Source organism: Anser cygnoides, chromosome 12 (genome assembly GCF_040182565.1).
Source record: "Anser cygnoides isolate HZ-2024a breed goose chromosome 12, Taihu_goose_T2T_genome, whole genome shotgun sequence".
NCBI classification, from domain to species: domain Eukaryota; kingdom Metazoa; phylum Chordata; class Aves; order Anseriformes; family Anatidae; genus Anser; species Anser cygnoides.
In genome coordinates, this window is record NC_089884.1 from 10,831,019 (window position 1) to 10,851,895 (window position 20,877).

The window sequence follows — 20,877 nt, forward strand, 5'->3', positions numbered from 1 at the left end:
AGCTAGCAAAGCTGATGGCAGTGGCTAGAAGATAGACGTATCACTGCCCTTATTCCAACAGAGAGCCCGAAGCTGCAAGATTTCCATCCGGCTTCATAATTTATTTTGCAGTGCAGCTTTTTGTTGTCCTCAGTCTCTAATGAAAAGATAAGAGGGATGAAAACCAAAGCATGGAGAAGACAGAGCTCCAGGGGGAGGGGAAAAGGGCAAATAGCCATGTGTTTTCTCTGTGAGGGCAAACAGAAAAAAGTAGAGGGGAGGGGATAAATGGGCTGTTTTGGATTTGTTGGTCAGATATTCAGGATTTACAAACACGGTAGTCTTTCCAGTTAGGGAGTAATATCGTTGATCTGCTCTATTAAACTTCTGCAGAAAAATGGATATGTGTTCTTTGTGTTTTCTGTTTTTTTTTTTTTTTTTTTTAACTTTATGAACAGTTTAATCCTGTCTCTTTATTAGTTGCATCTCTTCCTGAGCTTGATAAAAGGTCTCTGTATCTCTTTAAGTGGAGTCCGTGGGTTTGGATTGAGACAAATAGCACCAGCACAGCTGTGGAGGGAAGCTTTATTGCGAGCAGCAGACACCTCATCTTCAGTTCTTCTCCCAGGCACCTCATTTCGTGTTTATGCAGAGCATCCGGGACACAGTTGTGCTTTGTCTTACAGCTGCAGAATTGTGACCTTTGTTTACATCAAAAGAGGATGGAGGCTTCAAATAGTTGACCGGGGTCAGATATGATACGTAGCTTTACAGCCGTGGAGACGAAAATAGAAGACTTATAGTAATACTCAGCTAAGAAATCATGGGAGAGTTCTCAAAAAAAAAGTCTGATTTCCCCCAGAAAGAATACTGAAAATTTTTAGAGCAGTCTGAGTTTATCACCAAGAGTGGAAGCTGAACTGGGAGGTACATACAAAAATTCTGTATTCCTACAGCTACAGAATAAACAGGAAAACAGCCGTGATTCAGTAATACTGCCAGTTTGGTATCAGTAACATCTGTGTGGTAGATTGTAGTGGTTTCAATTTGTCATATGGATTGGAATCTATTGTGAGATAGTTGTGAAATAACTTTGGGTGAATGTAAAGAAGTGAAAATTGCAGTACAGTCAATGTCCAAAAAAGATAACATTGAAATGCTTTTAAAATATAATTACATTGATCACAGCAAAGAACAGGTGGTTATAGCTATATTTATACTTACTGAAGGAAAAATCTAAATTTGTTTCTAAGGGGAAAGAAACACAAGACGGCACATTTTGAACTGGAAAACTGCACGAGTTTTGTGGACGAGCATCACTCACTTGAGCGTTGCTGGCTTTTGGGAGAAAACAGGATTTGTACAGTGTGCTGTGCGGCACACCTCGGCCTTGTGGTGCTGCTTGGGAAGGTGCTTCTTCAGCTGCCTGCAGACAGCAGGCTGAAGAGGTGATAGCTCAGACATCTGAGGGAGAAAAGGAGCTGGCGTGTTAATTTGCATGCTGAACCAATTCTAGGCAGTGCTGGTGGGAGCTTTAAGGTACATTGCTGGTGGTGTGGACGGCATGCAGTATGCAGCCTTCAGTTTTTTTCTGACCTTAATATCAGAGCCGTGTAAGAGAACTGAATTTTATTGAAACCCTCCCATAGGTTCATTTTATTTCAGTTTTTGAAGCCTCAGTACTTTTAACAGTAAGTGCTAATGTAATTTTGATATGACGTTAAAGTTCACGAGACCCTAAAGCTGTGTGTTTAACTGGATTAAAGCAAATGGAATTTGATGGGGCTTTGGCCTTAAAAATTGCTGGGGTTTTATTTATTTAATCATGCCAAAATTGAACAAGGAAAATATTCTTTTACTGTACCTTAGCCCTAGTTGTCTTGACTCTGCAACTGCTCTGTTGATGACTCAAAGCCATGGTGAACTAATTAAGACAGTACTGCGTTACTAACAAAAGAGCTGCTTTCTTCCTCCCTCCTCCCCCCCCAGCAGTTTGTCAAACAAAATTGTATCCTATACCAAAATAATAGAAATCTAATGCATCCTGGCACGCTGTCTCTAGTCAACCAACAGTATTTTGTAATGCTGTGTTAGTATGTGTATTAGAGGACTTGTGTTTTATGCAGCCCATTAACACAAGGGAATCATTAATTTCTGGAGAGTGCCTTTGCCAAACGATGTGGGCTTTAAATCTTCCACGTACATAGAAAAGTACTGTCCATCTCAAATGCTGTAAATGGATATAATAATTATTGAAAATAATTGGTATGGTAATGTTTTATGCTGTGTTTTAAATAATTGCATTGTACAGTTCATATTCTTTTGAAAACCTCACTGATACTTATGCATCTGCATAGACATAGATGCAGCATCTTAATTTTTTTCATGTGGAGCTGAATTATAGGATGATGCTGTTCCTCTTGCTTGTAGTTTTCTGTGCTTTGCATGCATTTTAAGATAATTTTGTCTTGTTTAAAGTATTTTTGTGCTAATGTAGTTGCTCTTTCCACCTTTGTTTTTTATATAAACACGTGTTACATCTGCTTTTTGAAAGTTGTCTTTAAAAACTTCTAGCAATAGTTAATTCAGCTGCTTGTTTCTGCTCTCTAAGGGGTCGCCTGGCCTGACATGCACCGTCTGGCTGACAGAGTCCATCTGGAGGAGTTGACAAAAATTGGCATTCTGAAAGGCAATGTAGATGACATGGTGAAGGTTCATCTGGGTGCAATATTTATGCCACACGGACTTGGACATCTACTTGGAATCGATGTGCATGACGTTGGAGGCTACCCAGAGGTTAGTGTTAGTCCATTCTCAACAGCCTCGTAGATTAACCCCTCTGATTCGATCAGCATTTCTCTTAGCTAATGCGTGATTAGTCGGTTACATCTTCTCAGAGGTGGAACAGAGGTGCATTTAAGTGTATCCTTTTGATATTTTGTGTATCCTAGTGATATTTTATGCAGTTCACTTAAGGGGAATTTATTATTTCATTGAAATATATATTGCTTTTAGGGAGAACTCAACTGATGCTGCCCTCTGGGCATTCTTCATCTGCTCAATTTCTATATACGTTGTGGTGTACCTCCTAGATTCACCACTGTAACATATGTCACTCAGGCATAGCTATGCCATGACAGAGAGCTACGTAGTGTACCTGAGCGACATGAAACCTGTAGTGAGAGGACTCACTTGCTCTGTTCCAGATGTGAGACAGCTGTGGGAACCCACTGTTGTGACTGGGCTAGTAAATCCTGATGGCTGTGGCATATGGAAACAAGCTGGTTTATATTCCTGTCTTGAACTTTAATCTCTACTGTCCACATGGGCATCGACGTAGATGTGTTGTCCTGGAACGGGAATAGAAGGGAAGTGTCCATAAAGTCTCCCAGTCTTTGCAAATGTGAAAGCATGATCTCTTGTATTTGAGTTTCTGCAGAAATCACAAAGTGATTACCTTTTCCCTTGAATTAACACAGTGGTTTGTGACTGCAGTCAGAAAGCAGAATAGGTAAAATTCTGTACCCAATGATAAGATGCTTGCAATGATACTGAAAAAAAATAAACCCTCTCCTAGGAAATTGAACTTAACATTTGAATACAAAAAGGAAGTTTACAGTAGCTTCAGAAAGATTTCAGAAGGATTTTCTGTGTTACATTTTGGTTACATGAGGCTGACTGTTTAAGGGTTTTCAATAATATATTATGTGAACAGATCAGTGGATTTCTTTCTTTCTTATGTAAGGTAGTTCTCCTACATGAACCAAAAAAAAAAAAAAAGTTAAAACTTATTAGGTAAGGTTTAAGCATATTTAGAAGCTTTTTCGTGTTGGATGCATGGGCTGCATAACAGCTGCTCTTGCTGATTTTGCTTTTGCAGAGGGAAGAAACAGGATATAATATTTGAGGGTACTTGTTATTTTTAAACACTACAAGATAATTGTTGTTGACACACAGTACTGTGATGACAATGTATTGGCATCAGCTATTATACTTACATGTAATAAAAATGAAACAAAAATCAAAAGCAACCCTATGCTGATTTTAAGGTTTCTTCACTAGCTAATACAGACAGGATGGATGTTTCCCCTCCTCTCTCTCTCCCAAGTGCATTCTCTCTGTGTGTAAATGGAAGGCATTCAGCAAAGCGCAGGGGATGTGGTGACTTGGGAGAATTCATGGACTTTGAAATCCAGGACCCCAGCGTTGCATGCCTCTGCTTAGATCGTTTTCGCTTACGTTGTGAATAACCTTGCTGGATTTGGTGCAGTTGCTGAAACTTGAGCATATGTTCAAGACTTGGTACGTTAGAGAGAACTAAATTTTAGGAAAAAGTGAGAAGAATTAAGAGAATGAAAAGTACCGTGTTGGCTTTTTATTTATATTTTTTTATATAATTTAAGAGACATTTTTTCTGAGAGCATTCTGATCCATCCAGAGTTCTGTAAGAGCAACCTCTTATAGATAAAACTAGATTTAGGGATTCAATTTTCATACAAGTTACACTCTCCACTTTTATATTGAAGGTCTGTAAAAAATACCAGAGCTCTATGCAGATAGAGAATTTTATACTTGCAGATGTTAAATTTGTTTGTGTAGACATGCAACTACATTCTTAAATTAAAAATATTTGCATGGCTAATTCCCTTTCAAAATCTGATCCTAAATAACAAATTTCCTGAATATGGGGGAAGCATATATGTGAACTCATGAACAAATAACTGAAGACCTGTCTTGGCATATAAATGTGCATGTTGATGGCTGTGTGGCATCAGCTTAGTTTGAAAAACAGTGAATTTGGGCTTCTGTAGAAGAGCAGCCCCTTTAAAGTCTCTCTGCAGCATTGATTCCACCTGTGTTAGACCTGTCACATCTCTTCTGACCCAGAGCATGAGATTCCTTGTATTGGGTCATTTGGCTAAGGTGAGGTACCCGAGCGTCAGAGCACCTGATGGTGGAAAACCCACATCAAAAGCCTGTCAGTGGCATGAACTGCGTTAGGTGCTTCTGGGCTTGAGCCTCTAATGGGAGGCACGGTTCCTGCCTGTGGCAGCAGGAAGCCATGGGGCTGCGGCTCCCGGGTGGTACTGGGAGGCTTCGGGGGATGAGGTTTTCCCCAAGCAAATCTAAACGTGAGCAACTGGACTCTTCTCGTGAGTCTGATACGTGTCCGTATTAAATAGGAGAAGGCTTTTTTTTATCTATGGCTTGTTGTTTCATGAGAAAATGTGTTTTGAAAGAATCAAGTGGACTGTGGAGTGATTTTTGGTGTGTTTTAAACATTTACTACCTAGCAGGATTTTCACAAGGAACTTTATAAAGCTATTTGTTTGTTTATTGTACGCTGAGCCTATGCCATGTATCATGCTCTTTTTTTCTAACTGGTTAAGAAGCAAGTTATTTTATTTTGGCCGAGGGAATTTCTGGGAGTATTACAAAGGATTTTTTAAAAATAAAAACTTTTTCCAAGTGGATATTATTCCATTATTTTTCCTCAAGTGTAAACAGTTACATTTGGAATAATACAATAAGCTTTAATTTCCTAATTTTTACCCGTCACAAAGTTTTGTGTGTTCCAAAAAAACTATTTCCAGACATTGTTAGCTTAGATTAGTTATTCATTAGTAGCCAAAGTTTTTTGGTTTGCTTTTTTTTTTTTTTCAGAATTGGCAATAATAGGTTTTCATCTTTTCCAGTAAGCTGCTTTCACATGCAGCACTGAACAAGCACTTTCTTCCTCTTTGACAAACACTAAGAAGTTTGCACGTTTTCTGTAAAGGATACTCTTGAATATTAGAAAATATAACATTTCCCATCCTTTATTGCCGTAATAAAGAGTAATGAGTGTTGGCCAGCTATAAACGTGGCTTAGCTACTCTGTTTAAGACAAGATTTTTAAAAGAACATAACCACTGGTGTTCCCTTTTTAAGCACGCAAGTAAATGTCCTGATTTTCAGAAGTGCTCTGCAGTCAAGAGCTCCTTTGAGAATGCGGCCTCCCGTAGTGCACCACGTTATTCCTACTGGGGAAGCTGAGCGTTGAATACTACTTTGAAAATCTGTCTGCTTCTTTTAAGGGTCTAACTAAAACTTGAGCAGCTCTGAAAATCCAGCCCCAGTGGTACTAATCACTTCAGAAAATCTGGCCCTCAGTCAGAAAGAGCTAGCTTCAAAGGGTGAAAACTCCACTGGGCTTAGCTTCAGCTGTAAAATTTAATCATGGAGGTGGTTTTCCCACACTCTTTCATTTGTTTCTGGGTAAATTCGATATGGGATATAAATGAGGGTTTGTGCCTGTTGCAATTGAGAAAATGTGGTAGGTGATCCCAAATTTTCAGACCCTGAGGTAGATGGGGCTGAAGTTTTCATTTAAATCTAGGTTCTGTGTCTCTAGATGCTTAAGTTGATTCAATTTCATGTTATATTAATTGACTGTAAGGCTCTGAAGAATGCTAAGTACATTTGATGACTTTCTGTAATAATAAGCCAGTTAATTTAAGTTAGGTTAATAACTACTGTGATTTTAACATCTTGTGAATTAAGAGTTTCATTTTGTTTTGTCTTTTAAAATTACAAGATTTACCTTAGTTTAAAGTTTTAATTCAGTTCTCTATTCTCATCTGATCCTTTCATTGCTATTCTGCATCAGCAAATTAAGGTTAGCGGTTTGTTTTGATCCTGGAGTTATCCATGTCCTCCATGACTGTGCGTGCTTGGGGAACATCTCTGCTGTTCGGAGAGGTGTGCAGGCTCCGTCTGGCTCAAACAGAAAGCTTTCTGCCAGGTCCTAGATGACTGTCTGGGGATTTAGGTCGCCAAACATACTAGAGAATGCAGGAATAATCTTGGTCCCTTTCTTGTTCCGGCAAAAATTATTTTCCTTTTGTATCCTAGTTTATGCTGAAGCAGAAGATTTCATTTTTTGTGGTTAGCATTGCAAATGATGCATTAATGTTTTTTTCCTTTAAGAAGCAGAGGATGAGGTGAATTTACCAAGGAGCCTAAAGCTGTTATGTGGAGCCCCAGTGATGCAAATCGCTTCACTTGGTCATAACCTTGCAAAGCCTTGCTGCAGCTTTGTGTACCCAGGACCTGCAAACATGAAACAACCTGTATGGTAGGCACTTAAATGAGCAAGGAGAAAAAGGGCCTTTTACCAGTTTTAGCATTTTTTTTTTCTTGTAGTCAGTTTTGTATGCCTTGAGAAAAGATACAAGAAATTTGCTTCTTATGCCTCATGGGGTCCCCTTGAATCACTTTCTTTTGATTCTTTGCATTCTTTTATAGCAATAGCAGAGCCGTGTGGTTGGGTGGGCCACTGAGCAGGCAGAGTGCAGGCAAAAACCAAACTGGTGAAGGCTTTCAATTCTGCAGCATTTCCATGCAGAATAGCACTGAAATCCAGAGTGCTTCTTGTCTGTGTTGGGTCAAACACCAGTAAAGTTCCCTGCGGCACTAAAGGTTCTTCTGTGGGATTTGAAACCCCTCCCAGAGTTAGGTTAATCTTCTTACGCTAGCTGTCACATCTTTCACGTGCTCAGAAAAGTTGTGATCAGGTCCCAGCAGCCTTTCCCTGCAGGGACTGATGCTGGAGTGTAGGTGTTCTTGGAAACTTAGGACTTGGGCAAAGGCAGAACAGGAGGGAATGTCCAGGTGCTGTGTCAGTGCAGTGCCTGGTGCAGACCTTGGCCTGTCTCCCCCACAGGATTCCCCTCTTCCTCTGAGAAAGAAAGTGTTGTGGACTTGTTTTTTTTATTGCTTGGATTGGGTTTCATTAATTCTGGTATTTGTTTTTTTTTTTTTGAAGGAGATACTTGCTTATGTTTGTTTTACTTGTTGAAGTTTGTTGCAAAACACTTTGTGTGCTAAGAGAGCTTTTATCTGAATATTTGTTGTCCAAATCTTTCTGAAAGTTTAGCAGAGCCTAACAGAACTTGTGTTTTTGAGCAAGTCACTCTATGTGCAGCAGGAATCTAAAACCAAGATAACACAGTTCAGGCTTCAACTGTATGTAAAAGTAAGGTGTATAAAGTGTCATGGGATACACTTCAGGGGGGTTTTGCTATGCAATTTCCGTTAATATCCAAGTATTCCAAGTATCAAAAGATCCACAAAAGAAAAATGCCTTTCACTTAAGGCTATAGCCTATGTATGTTTTGTTTATGTCACAAAAAGACACGTCTGTTACATTTTAAAACAGTGCTTGTCCTGGGTCTCATCTTAAAGCAGTGTTGCTGTTGGCTTTTGAAACTTTTTATCCAAATTCTTACGAATTATCTATCTAAATAACCTATCTATCTAAATAGTATTTTCCTCATCTTCCAGATTTATGCTGTAGTTGTCAAGTTAGTGATTTTTACTATTTGCTCTATTACTCTCACTCCTAGGTTTTAAGAAAAAAAAAAAAGACAAAATCTGTACATTGCATTGTTTCCGTTATGATAGCAATGGAGGTTGGTGACATCTGGGGATCAGGCAGTAAAAATGACAGGTGAAGTTCTGGACAAAACCACGTTAAAGCAATGGATCGAAATTCAGCTGTATCTGACTCTGCTGTTTCAGCTGATTCAGCTGTATCTGAGCCGGCAGAGTTACCTCCACTAAGTGACAGGTGATTCTTCCTCGCTCCCTGCAATAGCAGGAAACTTACCAGGCAGTTTAAACCTGATACCACAGTTAATACCTAGGAAAAGAACAAAAATGTTCCAAATAAAAATAGCCAGTTAATATCATTTGCCCTTCATTCCCCCAATATTAACTTTGAGCTGTGTCCCAGAAGCTCCAGCTAGTAATTAGATTCTCGTGCAGAAGTGGAAGCTTTGACTTGCAAATGCCACAAGTGGTATGTGATGCTTGGGGCATGTTCTCGGGTAACCTGCTGCTGATTTCAAAGGCACGACTAGCAGTACCTTCAGGTGACTATAGGCAGCTCAGGCTGCTGGGGAAAAGCGGGACAGACTGAATAAAGTAATCTTCATTAGCAGCACTCAGCTAGAGAAACAAGGGCTGAGAGGGAAGGGACCAGGAGACAAGTGAAATGGAATTCAGGCCTTTTATTTTACTAGCCACATAGGGCTACATTCTTTTTACAATAAATGAGCTAATTAGATGTTGGGTATACACAGTGGGAGAATGGGGAAGAGGGAAAGAGCTGAGATTTCACTTCAGTGTTAATTTTGTATAATCTCAATACAGCGTTGGTATTCTGTTGAATTAAATATTTGTTTGAACTCAATTTGGTAAAATGGTTAGGACTTCACTGTATCGGATGTGGTCCAAATGGGACAGTCCTATTTGTCAGGCTCAGAGAAGTTCTGTGATGATTTAACTGGAAAAAAGCACCAGAAACTAGTTTTGTGTCGCTCAGTATTTGCAGTTATGAATAGCTTTGGTGATCTCTGCTGTGGCCGTGTTTTGCTGCTATTGCTGGCTTGAGAAAACTTGTGGGTGATGCCAACTAAGCCTTGCAGCCCTGGTTTCTGTGTTTGTGCATCGCCAGCTGGTATATTGGATCTGTAGGAGATGAGCAGCCAGGAGAGACATCACCTATGTGTTTTTCTTTTGACCTGATCTAAAGACAGACCCAAGATCAGTCTCACCCAAGGGGTCCAAGAGCTCTTTGTGCTTCCCATCATTGTGCCTGGTAGCTGGTGGCTGTGGGACAACATCCATCCTGATGCGCATTGCAGTTCTTCCATAGAAGAAGCAACATGTACCACCATTAACCACTGAGCTGCTTAAAAGCAGGTAGCTATTCATCCTTACATTGAGGTATTCTGGGGATATTGCAACTTCTAGTCTTCCGTAACTACTTTCCTGAGCGTTAGGCATATCTGCATACTTCCTAATTCCCTCCTTATTCCAAAAATAGATCTATATTTTATATTACTCTCCACTTAACTTAATTTGAACTTTTATTTTGCTTACATAGTAATGAAATCAGTTTACATAATAATTCTCTTGTTCCCTTGACAGTCCTTATTGCCTAGACATGCTGTTTTTTGTTACCTTACATGAACCATTAATTGGAATCTGATGTTCTTGGCAGGAGTACAGTCACAAATGACAGTGTCATACATCTGTGCTTACTGTGGGAGTGTCTCAATTTTAAAATGTGAGCAGAACCTCCAAATAAAATCAGTCTTAGAAAATGGTTTTGGATATAGTTTTTTGTTTCAGTATACAGGAAAATAAACAGTTCTTTGAAAAGTAATATTCCCAAAATATCACTAGGAGTCTCTTTTTGGATGCCTAGGTGTTAATATTTTCTAGATTATTCTCTATTCTTTTTTTTGTACCATCTTACGCTTTACAATTGTACGTACAGCACTGAGTGTGACAGGGTCCTGATCCATGGCCAGGCCTCCAGGATATAACAATAATAGAAACAGATATTCACAACTGCTGCGCCGGCATTCAGACTTTTACTCTTCATTTCATCTAACTCCAAAACAACATCGTGGTTATTGTTGAAAACAAGGCATTAGCTGTCTAGTTGCAAAATACGTGGAAGCTTCCTCCTTACACAGAAGGAAATCTGTTAACGGCAGAGGATTCATACCAGCGGAGCGAGGTTTCCCCAGCAGGCTTTGCTCCCAACAGGGTTTGATGTGATGATGGGACATGGCAGTGTCCTTGTTTCAGACCTCTCACCTTCCGTTTGGGGAGGGAGCTGTCTCAGTCGTTAGAAGAGTCCTCAGTTGTCCTGGTTCTGTAAACCACCAAAGCAGAGCTGGTGGACATTGTACCTACCGAGATAGTCACAAGTGCCTGATATGTCACTGGGGATGCTGAGGCCATAGCTTTATGTATGTTTTAATCCAGTGCTGCTCTCAAAAGAAGGAATTTTGTCATCCCCCACACATGATCATCTTCCCTGCCGTGCTCTTGCCCTTCCTCAGCACAACTTTTCCTTCAGCTTCACGTGAGACAGACTGGGTATGCATGGCCACATACAGGTGACAGCCAGAAACCCGCTTCTCCTCTTCCATTTCACGCATCTCTTAGTGAACACCTTGCCAGACTCTACTGAAGGGGCAGGTAGGGCTTCCCTGCCACATGCCCACCCACTGGTGTCCTGCTTTCTGTCCTTGATAAGCTGAGCAGTTACCCTTTCTCCAAAGGCCCATAAAAGATGCTTTCGTGGAAGAAATGCAGCTGCTGCCATTTACCCAGTGGCTTCAGTACCCACAAAATCCAAGGATATGAAGATGAAACCAGGAGCTAACACAATGTGGAGTTGCTAGGATTGAGGGAATATCAGAAAGCTTGCAAATTTCTTCTGCTTCTGTAGGAGCAGGACTGGGGGCTGCTCCCTTTGTTGGTGACTGTCCAGGGAGCTTCCACCTCCGAGGGCATCCACTTGTGTGTCCCTGGCTCTTGCTTGTTGGCTGTAAGCGTGTTGTTAGCTTCCTGGAGGGAATGCTAAAAGCAGAATCAGACTGCAGACTGTCCAGACAAATCATCTGAGTGTTGCTTTAGCGCTTGTATGGAGAGACCTGAGGTGGGCATCCAGGCTCGATCATCACACCTGGTGTTAAATCTCCTTTGCTTTAAGAAAAGGCAAAAAATGCACACGCAATGCCAGCGCTGCCTTCAGAGGATGTTTGCCATTGTTTTTCTCACTGTGCATTCATCTTTCTAGCATCTGTCTTGGATTGACTGCCTTAGAAAAGGCATTTACAAACAGAATTGAAGGGAAGTACACTTAAAAGCCAAATATGGGTTGTTTGTTGTAAAGCAGCCGATAGATAGTTGGCAACACACCAAAAGGTCCAGACACTAATCTAATTGTTTACAGCTCATGGAAAGATTAATCCACAAGATTGGATGCCCTCATTTCCTTTACGCATTACAATGAATGTGTGAGATGCCAAACCCCATGGGGCAGCAGCAAAAAAGAAAAATGGCTCCATTTCTGCACAGTTATTGTTTCAAGTTTAGAAATATATTGATTTTCTTTGATTTTTGATAAGAATTTAAATGCAAAGTGCTGTGCTTTAATATCAGACTATTTGTGTTTCCTGGCCTCAGTACATCAAAATCGTGCTTTCTGATTTTAATGTAACATGGAAAGCGTGGATTGAATGTTTGGAATGGAAGGTATCAATTATACAGTGAAAACGGTCAGAGTATGTTTGCTGCATCCCATTGGCCTGGCTTACAAGGGCACCAAGAGCTGCATATGTTCAGCATTTCTGAAAAATGGGCACATGCGGATGCCCAAGCTGGTTAGCTCTGAAAACCTTGGCTACTGTAAGATGTCATGCATTGGGACAGAATAGCTCTGCAAAGGAAAAAAAAGAAACCCCGTTATTGCTTGGGTGACCGGTGAGAACAAAACAAACAGTGCTGAGTGGCTACTGCAGGTTCTGCTCCTGTGAGATAGGCTTTCTCTGAACTGAAAGTGGAGCTCAAGAGCAAACAGTGCTGTGGGGTTAGACACACTTTGAAGAGGGAGCGATTCAGTGAGATTTAAAACATGGCTAATATGCAGGGTATGCCCCTGCCTACCCCCGGCTTCATGGCACTTCTTCCAGAGGCGTGGAAGAAATGCAGGAGTGCAGCCTTGCCAGCGCAGCCCTGGCTGCCAGGAGCAGAGGGTAGCGTCCCGGCAATGTGCTTCCCCTTCCAGAAGGGAATGTTTCATCCAACTGGTACCAGTTACAGTGCTGGTGCTTTTGAAAAGAGTCAGCCTGCTACCGACAGGAAAACTATGATGACTTTGGCCATGAGAAGGCCTTGGAAAAGTGACCTGGAGACCAGATAAATAAAGCCATTGTCTTGCAAACCCACTAACCTTTGACTGGCTAGTTTGGAAAAGTTTTCATGAGTGAAGTTCAACGTGTGTACATGTTTGTAAGCTCGCAGGCCTGTGATCTGTTTGCTGGTCATCACAATATTTGTTGATGAAATTTTGCTACAGTTGCAAAGGATTTTCAAAAAACTAGTGGGATCAAGATATATTTATTCAGATGTTGCAATACCTGGCACATTTGGGGGAAGAAAATTAATATCCTGAACTAGTCTTTGTAGTGTTTCTAATTCCTTGACTAAGCACGTCCTCATATATCATTTTACTTTACCAGCTTTTGAGAAGAAGAGAATATTTTGCTAGTCAGAACTTGTTTTGACATGGTGCTGACTGATATTATTAAAAACTATGTTGCCTGAAAGTCTGAATCTGACAAAAGTTTAGTTTTAAATGGGCTGCTTTTATGAGGTCATGTGTAGACTCATTGCTCATGAATCAAGATCATAAATGTATAAGCTTAATAACATACAGTGAGAATAAACATTTGCATATCCTTGGAGAAATTGTTCTCTGTTGCATAGTTCGGCTATTTCAGCCATGATGTGGAGGGTGCATTTCAAGATTTTCATGTTGCTTAAGATATTATACATTTCAAGAGAAGGTACCGAAAGAAATAGTGCAAGAAATTATTTATTCTCCAGAAACAGTGCATCTCCCAAGGTAGAGTGTGACAGTACCGAGCATATCCTAAAGCCAGAACTTCTGCAGCCTAAAAAATAGTTTGGCTATTGAGTTGAAACCTGGTAATCACTGTGCCTGAAAGCTAAATGAGAGAATGATGAGAGAAAATTGTATAGCACAATTTCAGTCCTCTAATTCCCAATTATTTTACGTGTTTTGGATGTCTTATGGAATGGTCAGCATAGGATGGTCTTGATAAGAGGTTTGTCACATATGGTGTTTCTGTCCATCAGAACTGGTGTTTTTTCCCCAGGGAGTGGACCGCATTGACCTGCCAGGGCTCCGAAGCCTGCGCACTGCCCGGAACCTGGAGCAGGGCATGGTGCTGACCATCGAACCAGGCATCTACTTCATCGACCACCTCTTGGACCAAGCTCTCCGCGATCCTGCGCAGTCCTGTTTCATCAACAATGATGTCCTGCAGCGTTTCAGGGGATTTGGTGGGGTGAGTAATTTTTGGCTGGATGGCTTTCTGAAACCCTTTTTCTGTTCCTTTCCTATATACTTGAGAAGTTTTAATGTCTTTTATGGGGGTCTGTTCCTGAAACAGTACCTCAGGCCATTTTGCCCTGCAGACAAACTGGTCTTTTCTTGTTATTTTTAAATGTAGTTTTATACTTGTGATATCTAATTAACAAGAGACCTGTATTTTTCCATTGATTGAAATACCTTCTGTCAACACTGTACAGTTACGTGCCAGGTAGGAGTTCTGTCCAATCCAAGACGTGTATATGTTATGAAATAAGAGACTGAGATTCACATTCCAGAGTTACAGCAGCAGCAGTCGGGTGCTCTGTCCCCAGGCAGGAGAGTCTTACGCTGTTCAAGTCAGGCATTAGAGAAAAACAGCAATAATTACTCTTACTGCATTATTGCCAGAATGGCCTGAAACTGATTAATGTAAAACCTTCCCCTGTTTTCCTGAGGAATGGCCAATGGTTTTCATGAGCTCTCGTGCTTAAGGTATCACATTGCAGGGCTTATGTAGTAGCATGTGTGTAGAAAAGGTTGGCTGACTGAGGAGGTAGCAGTGGTCCGAATGATCGTTTCCACTCAGAGAGCTGCTGTGTAAATAGAAGGGCCTTGTTTCTCCATGCTCTCCAGGGCATTTCCCATTCAAAACCACCACCCTAGCAGAATGTGTAGCAGTTGCAGTGGCTTCCAGTAGGTTTTCATTTTAGCAGAGCGAGCATTTGAAGGGTGCCGCATTGTTCTCTGGGCTTCCGTATTCATGCACAGAGAAGATAAAGCAGGCAGCTGTAGTGCCCCATCCTTCTCTTGGCTTTTCTGCTAAGTCTCAACACAGCTAACAATCGCTGGCAACGGCGGTGATTTTCTGGTATGAGAAGTCACTCATTAGGAATTGTCTGTTGCTGCCATCAACTAATTTATCACTGTACGCCAGCCATGAGAGGGTAATTACTGTAACGCTCTTGGTCTGAGCTGGCTTTGAACCACCAACCCAGACCAAAAAGTTGTGTGCGCCATTACCAGCTGTGTGAGTCACTCGGGCTCCTGGGCAGCCGCCTCTGGAAGCTCGCTATCCGGTGTGAGCAATCTTATCAAGAGATGTGGGACTTTACCCTCTCTGCTATTTAATTCACTGCTGAGGTTTGAGACGTTACCTGTCTCTGTGTTGTTTCTTTATCAAGACTTGCCAGCCAGCCAGCTGAGATACAGATGAATGAAAGGCAGTTAACTCTGCGTTTTCTAATTTTGAACATGTTATATGTGGTACCATGCGCTGAAACATATTCTAAAGGAACACTGTAGTGCACTTATGTAGCTTAACACCACAATGAAAACAGTTTTAACTATTTTCATTTTTCTTGCAAACACACTGTGGGAGGTTTTGGGCAGTTGAATTGATTCCTGGTGAGCTTTCTTTGGAAGCGTTCAGTGAAGCCCACATTTTTCCATGGTTTGCTGTGAATGCCCACTCCAGCTCTGCTGGCTTGAGGCATGCACATGGCTCACCTGCTGTGTGTGTTTGCATGCAACAGGAATGGCAGCACAGCATCTCTACCTTGGTATGACTTGCTGAATCAGTCACTTCTGTTCCAGAGATTCCAAATGAAGTCTAACTTTCTCCCCTGTTTTTTGCTTAGCTTCCTGTAATGATGACTTGTAAGGAGAGCTAGCCAACAAACTTTGCAAAAAGGGGGAGCTGCCCAAAAACGATTGAGCAAAAATCTAAATCTCCGATCCCCCTGTGAACAATACATTTTACTTAGAGAAAAAAAAATAATACACACACACCCTGAGCCAGATGTTGTCACTTGATTTTGTCCAGGAGAAGAATGGAAATAAAATCTCAGACAGAAATGCATCTGAATATTTCTGAATTCTGCACAAAAGCTGAACTGTAATGCAATCAAAATGCAATTTGTGTTGTTCAGAGTGCTTAGTTATCTGCATGCTGGTTCATTTTAGCTTTTCCAGAATGAATGAGTATTTGTCTCAAACGTATGTCAGAAAACTTTCTCTCTACATGATTTAAAGATCTTATGAAGCCCAGTGTTGTTACTGATGTGTAGTCATATGTAGTCATAGTAGTATGGGGATTAGTACTGATGGCAGTTCTAGCCAAGGAGCTCACTACAGTCATGTCCAATGTTTCTTTAAGTTTGAAAGAAAAATACGTACTGAAAAAGGAAATAACTAGCCTATTTTCCTCTACAGAGTTCAGCACTAATTAAAGTATTCTTAATTTGGTATGGTTTAATTCACTTCAAAAATGAACTTATATTAACCAAAGTAACACCACTGTAATTCTGAGTAAGATGATCTACACAGGGATTTGTGGAGTTTAATGAATTCACCTTGAATTCATGTCTTTTTTGGTTTTGGATAATTTTCTTGAATGTGACAAGTCTCTGCACTGAGAACAGAAGCCCTCTTGCTGTGCCAGAAACACTGTAGCCATTTACTGTAATTCATGCTGCCTAGTGTTAGCTGTAAGGAGATTATAAAAGCTTCAGAGCAAGGAAGAATGGAGAAAATGAGAGTTTTTCCTTCTGTAACTGTGAATATCTGCTGGTACCCACCGTCGGTGCTGGTGCAGCAGCACAACTGCACACATTCAGACCAGGTGCAAGGCAGCCCAGCCTTTCTGCCTACGTGTAACGCAAACACACCCGGGCTGTATGGCTGTAACTGCTGCTCGGAAACCTTGTAATTTGGCCCCTTCCCAAACAAGAGCTGTTCTTTATCAAATATGGATCCCTCTGGAGCGAGGCAAGAGGTTTTGCTGAGGGAGCTGCTTCTGAGAGCGCACGTTGCTCTGTCTGAAGCCCTAAACTCGTACTTGACAGACGTGAAGTCCAGTTTCGGGTCCACTACAAGCTTCCTCTGCCAGTTTTGGGAAGTCACTCGGTCACATGTACTTTAGTTCTCAGTCTGTGAAATGAAGGCCCAGTTTACGGAGGTCATAAACGCTGTGGGGCAAGGGCTGCCGTCAGGCGGTGGCGCAGCACCTGTCCCAGGGCACCTCTGCTCTCCCCAGGCTCTGTGAGCGCTGCTCTGTTGCATAAACAGAGAGGTGCAAGTAGAGCACATAGAGGTATGTATACATGGTTGTATGTTTTGCTCAGGAAAAGCATTTGGTTCCTGAGAGAAGGGGAAATACCAACTCCAAATGCTGCCCTTTAGGGTTTGACATTTCCATTCTTCATAAGCTGATTTCTGATTCATGCAGTTCATATGATGTTTTCTCAAAGACGCAGTAAAACCATTCAGTCTTTTTTTGGCCTTAAGTATTCAGTCTCTGTTCAGGCTATATTTTTCCCTAAGATTTGTAGAACCAGCACTGCACTTAATATGTGAAAACTGTATGTAACTTAGAGAAAATGCTCCATCACAGCTAAACGATGAATATATTACTTCCTTTCATTTGCAGATTTTTCTCGCTTTAAAGTTAAATAGAGTTACAATACCTAGCTCTTGAAGATCTGCAAAAATTATTATATTTTTTGAAACAATAGGACTTCCCTATTCAGGAAGGAATGTTAAACCAGATAAAAAGCAGAAAATACTTCTCTGTTTTGCATCTCTGAAAAGATATTTAATTGCTTCTACCTTTAGCTCACAAAGCCATGCAGTTGTCTTTATCATTATTTCTATTTTGCATAAGGCTGAGCTCTGTTCCTGGGCTTGTGGCAAATGTGTGTTGTGGAATGAAGTAGCTTACTATGCAATAAACATTATAATACTCATCTGCTTTTTAACATTTCACATTATGCAACAGTAATAATGCTACTCAACATATTTTGGAAAAGTTTTCACAGAAAAGCAGTTGTCTTCATGAAAGATTATAGCTTTCTGTAAAGTTTTGAGAAGTGATAGTCGTAGGCAGCCCAAAATCAGTGACTAGTTGCTTACAAACCTTCTTTACCCTTTTCTCTTAAGTTGTCTAATTAATGTAATTAGGTTAAACTAAGAGCAGTTGCTATTAACCTGTATTTAGCTTATAGTTTATTGCTTCTTTTTGAGGCTTGATGAAGGGAATGTGTGCCTCAACCTTCTTTGTCCAGCCATATCAGTTGATCTAATAAAATGCATGGCCTCACCCTGCAAATCTCGATCCTCTTTTATGAAATCTTTATATGTAGACCTTTAAAATAAATTGTGCCTGACACGAGGACTTGCTTTTGAGTAAGAGAAGGGAGACTGGCAGCAGGGGATAAGAAAGAGTCCCTGCACAGCAGACTGTTAGCCTCTGAAGGAGACATCCTTGTGTTACCTCTTCATATAATGTTGGAACAGGAGAGTGCCAGATGTTTCCCCAGTCCTGCACCATACCCACCTCTCCCTAACTTTGACATAGGGGTGAACCTATTTTCTAATCAATCCTTGTATATCCCCATGAAGTATGGAAGCTGAACTCTGTGACAAGTTTGCATACAAGTTTGCTGTATTAAAATTATTGGTGAGTCGATGGCTCAGTCCCCTTGTCTACACGCATCTGCCTCTGCAGGAAACAAGCTATAAAAGCAGATGCATGGCTTCTTCAGTTGGCCAGAAACACGTGTGCTAATTTACTTTGTGTGGCAGCACATGTGGCACATGTCCTGTAATCCTTTCCCAGGCAGGTCTCCTGCTCTAGGATCTTGTAGTGATAGTATTGCTGATTTCCACAGCCATAAACAAATGCTCAATAGATTAAAAAAATGAAGACGTGTCACCAGTGGTCTTTTTTCATCACATCTGGGATCTGTCATCGTGCAGATCTGGACTATTTAATTGGCCAAAATTGTTTCTTGACTCTCAGAAGCCTTTTATATATATCATCATCCAAAAGAAATGAATGAGTGCTACAACCCCCTTCGCTTGGAAGATAACACAAGAGGCTCTGGGGAGCATGACTGTATTAGTTAGTCAGGACAAAGTGCGAGGCTGTATATATAGCTGACAGCAGCATGGTGTTTAACTCCTGTGCTGTCCTTGGCTGTGCCCGCACAGCCTTGCTTTGGGACAGGCTTAGGTTCATTGAATCAAGCCACATGATGGTCTGTTGATGGCGTTAGGCAGTTGTGCAATCAAATGTATCTAAATAGATCATGCCACTACCCATGATAAGAAAAAGGCGTTTTAGGATCCTGGCGTTCCTTTGCAGGAGTGCTTCCTGAAACATGCCATCTCATGCTGAAAAAGCAAAGTCCCTCCTGGGGTGTTTGCAGGGAGCCCCTGAGAGCCGCTGCTGCAGTGATGGCCCCACACCTCCCTTTGCTGTTCCTTTAAGCCGCGTTTGATTCCAAACCACGTTGTAGCCCTGAAACGAGCAGCACTGCGGAACAAAGAGCCTGCAAACAGGGACAGCTCTAAGAGCAAGTTTCATAACAACTGTCCCCCACTGGGAAAGGCAGTCCCAAGTTAGTAAGCCTTGCCAGCCAGATCCAGCATCTTTTGTCCATTTGGACAGAAGACAAGACCAAGTGCCGGGCTCTCCTGGAGGGAAGGTTTTGCAGGTCCTCTGAAGCTGCTTTTTGCTGCTGCTGAGTTTAAGCTCATTGTGAAGCACTGATGATGTGAACAGAAAAGCAAATGCAAAAAAAAATTCCCCTCTTGAGAACCTGTGTTCTTCTGCACTTGTGTTCTTTTTAGGTAAAGGGATCGTATGCACCAAGAGTGGGAAGTATTTCTTCTCTGTTATGGCAAGTGCACACTTCAGGTTAGATTCATCCAGGCAGAGGGATGGTTGGATCCTGGAGAAAGCTGGAGCTGGAGCTTCCCTAGGAGTGCTAGATGAGCTAGTGGAGCGGCACGTTCATGCCTCCAGCTGCATCCTGTTGACCCGCTGAGCAGCTGGTGGAGAGCAGCAGGAGACACAGGGCTGGCTCTGCTGCCTTACACAGCAATCCACAGCAGCCTCCTAACAATCCTCCTCCTATATGACCAGTTGCTGTGTGTGGCACTCCAAACTTGTGGGTCTCCCCTGTCCTCTTCTGTTTGGTAACTCCCAGTTTTCAGACATAGATGGCTCCAGCACCCCCCTGTGCTTTGCTTGTTCAGGGTCTTTTGCTTTCCACCTCTGCCAGAACCTCCTTTTCTGTAGTCCTAAGCCAGCCCCCATCTCTTCGTCCCTTTATCCTCTTACAGAATTGCCCATTTCCAGGCTCCAACCGTTCCAGACTTTACCTCTGCATCCATTGTTTGTCAGTCCTGTCTGGCCTCACTGTATCTCGCTTTCCATGGCTCCTTTCCTCACTCTAGCTCCATTTTCCAGCTCATTCCCCATCCTGATTTTCTCTTGAGGCATATATAGGATGCAGTATTGACAGATTGCCCCGTGTGCTCTTCCCCATGTTAGGCTGCCTTCATCTGCTCTGCTTTCAAGGCTGTCTGTCCTCTCAAGGAGTGCCCAAGTTCTGGTGAAAGCATGAGATGCTGAACTGGAAAATAAGATTTATTTTTCTTTTTTTGCTAATCTTACTTGCTAAGCAGATGAATTGTGACTGAAATGTCTCTGTAGCAGATTCATTGGTGACTTTTAGCTCAAAGAGGTGAAACTCTGTTCAGCTGGAGGTGCTTGGGAAGGGGCTGTCCCACAGGCAGTTCTAGCTGTGGCCAGCCTTGCCTCGGATGAGTTACTTTGGCGCTTATATTTTTACTTTCTGCATCAAAGCTGTGCCCAGAGCCATTTTCACTGGCGAAATGGGGTGTTTGGGCTTTTACCACATCACCAGACAGACCTACCGCACGGATTCTAGCACTTCTGCACACTGACTGGATATACCAGCAGGTTTCTGGCAGGGCCTGGAGCACCCAGCCCCAGCAACGTGCTGCTATCAGAGGCAGCAGGATGGATGCTGGGGGCTGAATCCTTGGCTTATTTTTCACTCAGCTGGCAAAATTTGAAGCAATGAATCAAGAAAACAACCCTGGTAAAATCTGTTGAAGTGCAC

The 20,877-nt window shown here is 41.7% G+C and overlaps 1 protein-coding gene across 4 annotated transcripts in view; it reads left to right on the forward strand.

Moving 5' to 3' along the window:
- PEPD (peptidase D) overlaps positions 1–20,877 on the forward strand; it is a 139,305-nt gene that overhangs the window by 116,471 nt on the left and 1,957 nt on the right. For all 4 annotated transcript variants that reach the window (XM_067004197.1, XM_048068809.2, XM_067004196.1 and 1 more), the window contains 2 exons: positions 2,591–2,775; positions 13,728–13,919. In XM_067004197.1, coding sequence (XP_066860298.1) covers positions 2,591–2,775; positions 13,728–13,919 — 377 coding nt within the window. The remainder of the gene's footprint in view (positions 1–2,590; positions 2,776–13,727; positions 13,920–20,877) is intronic.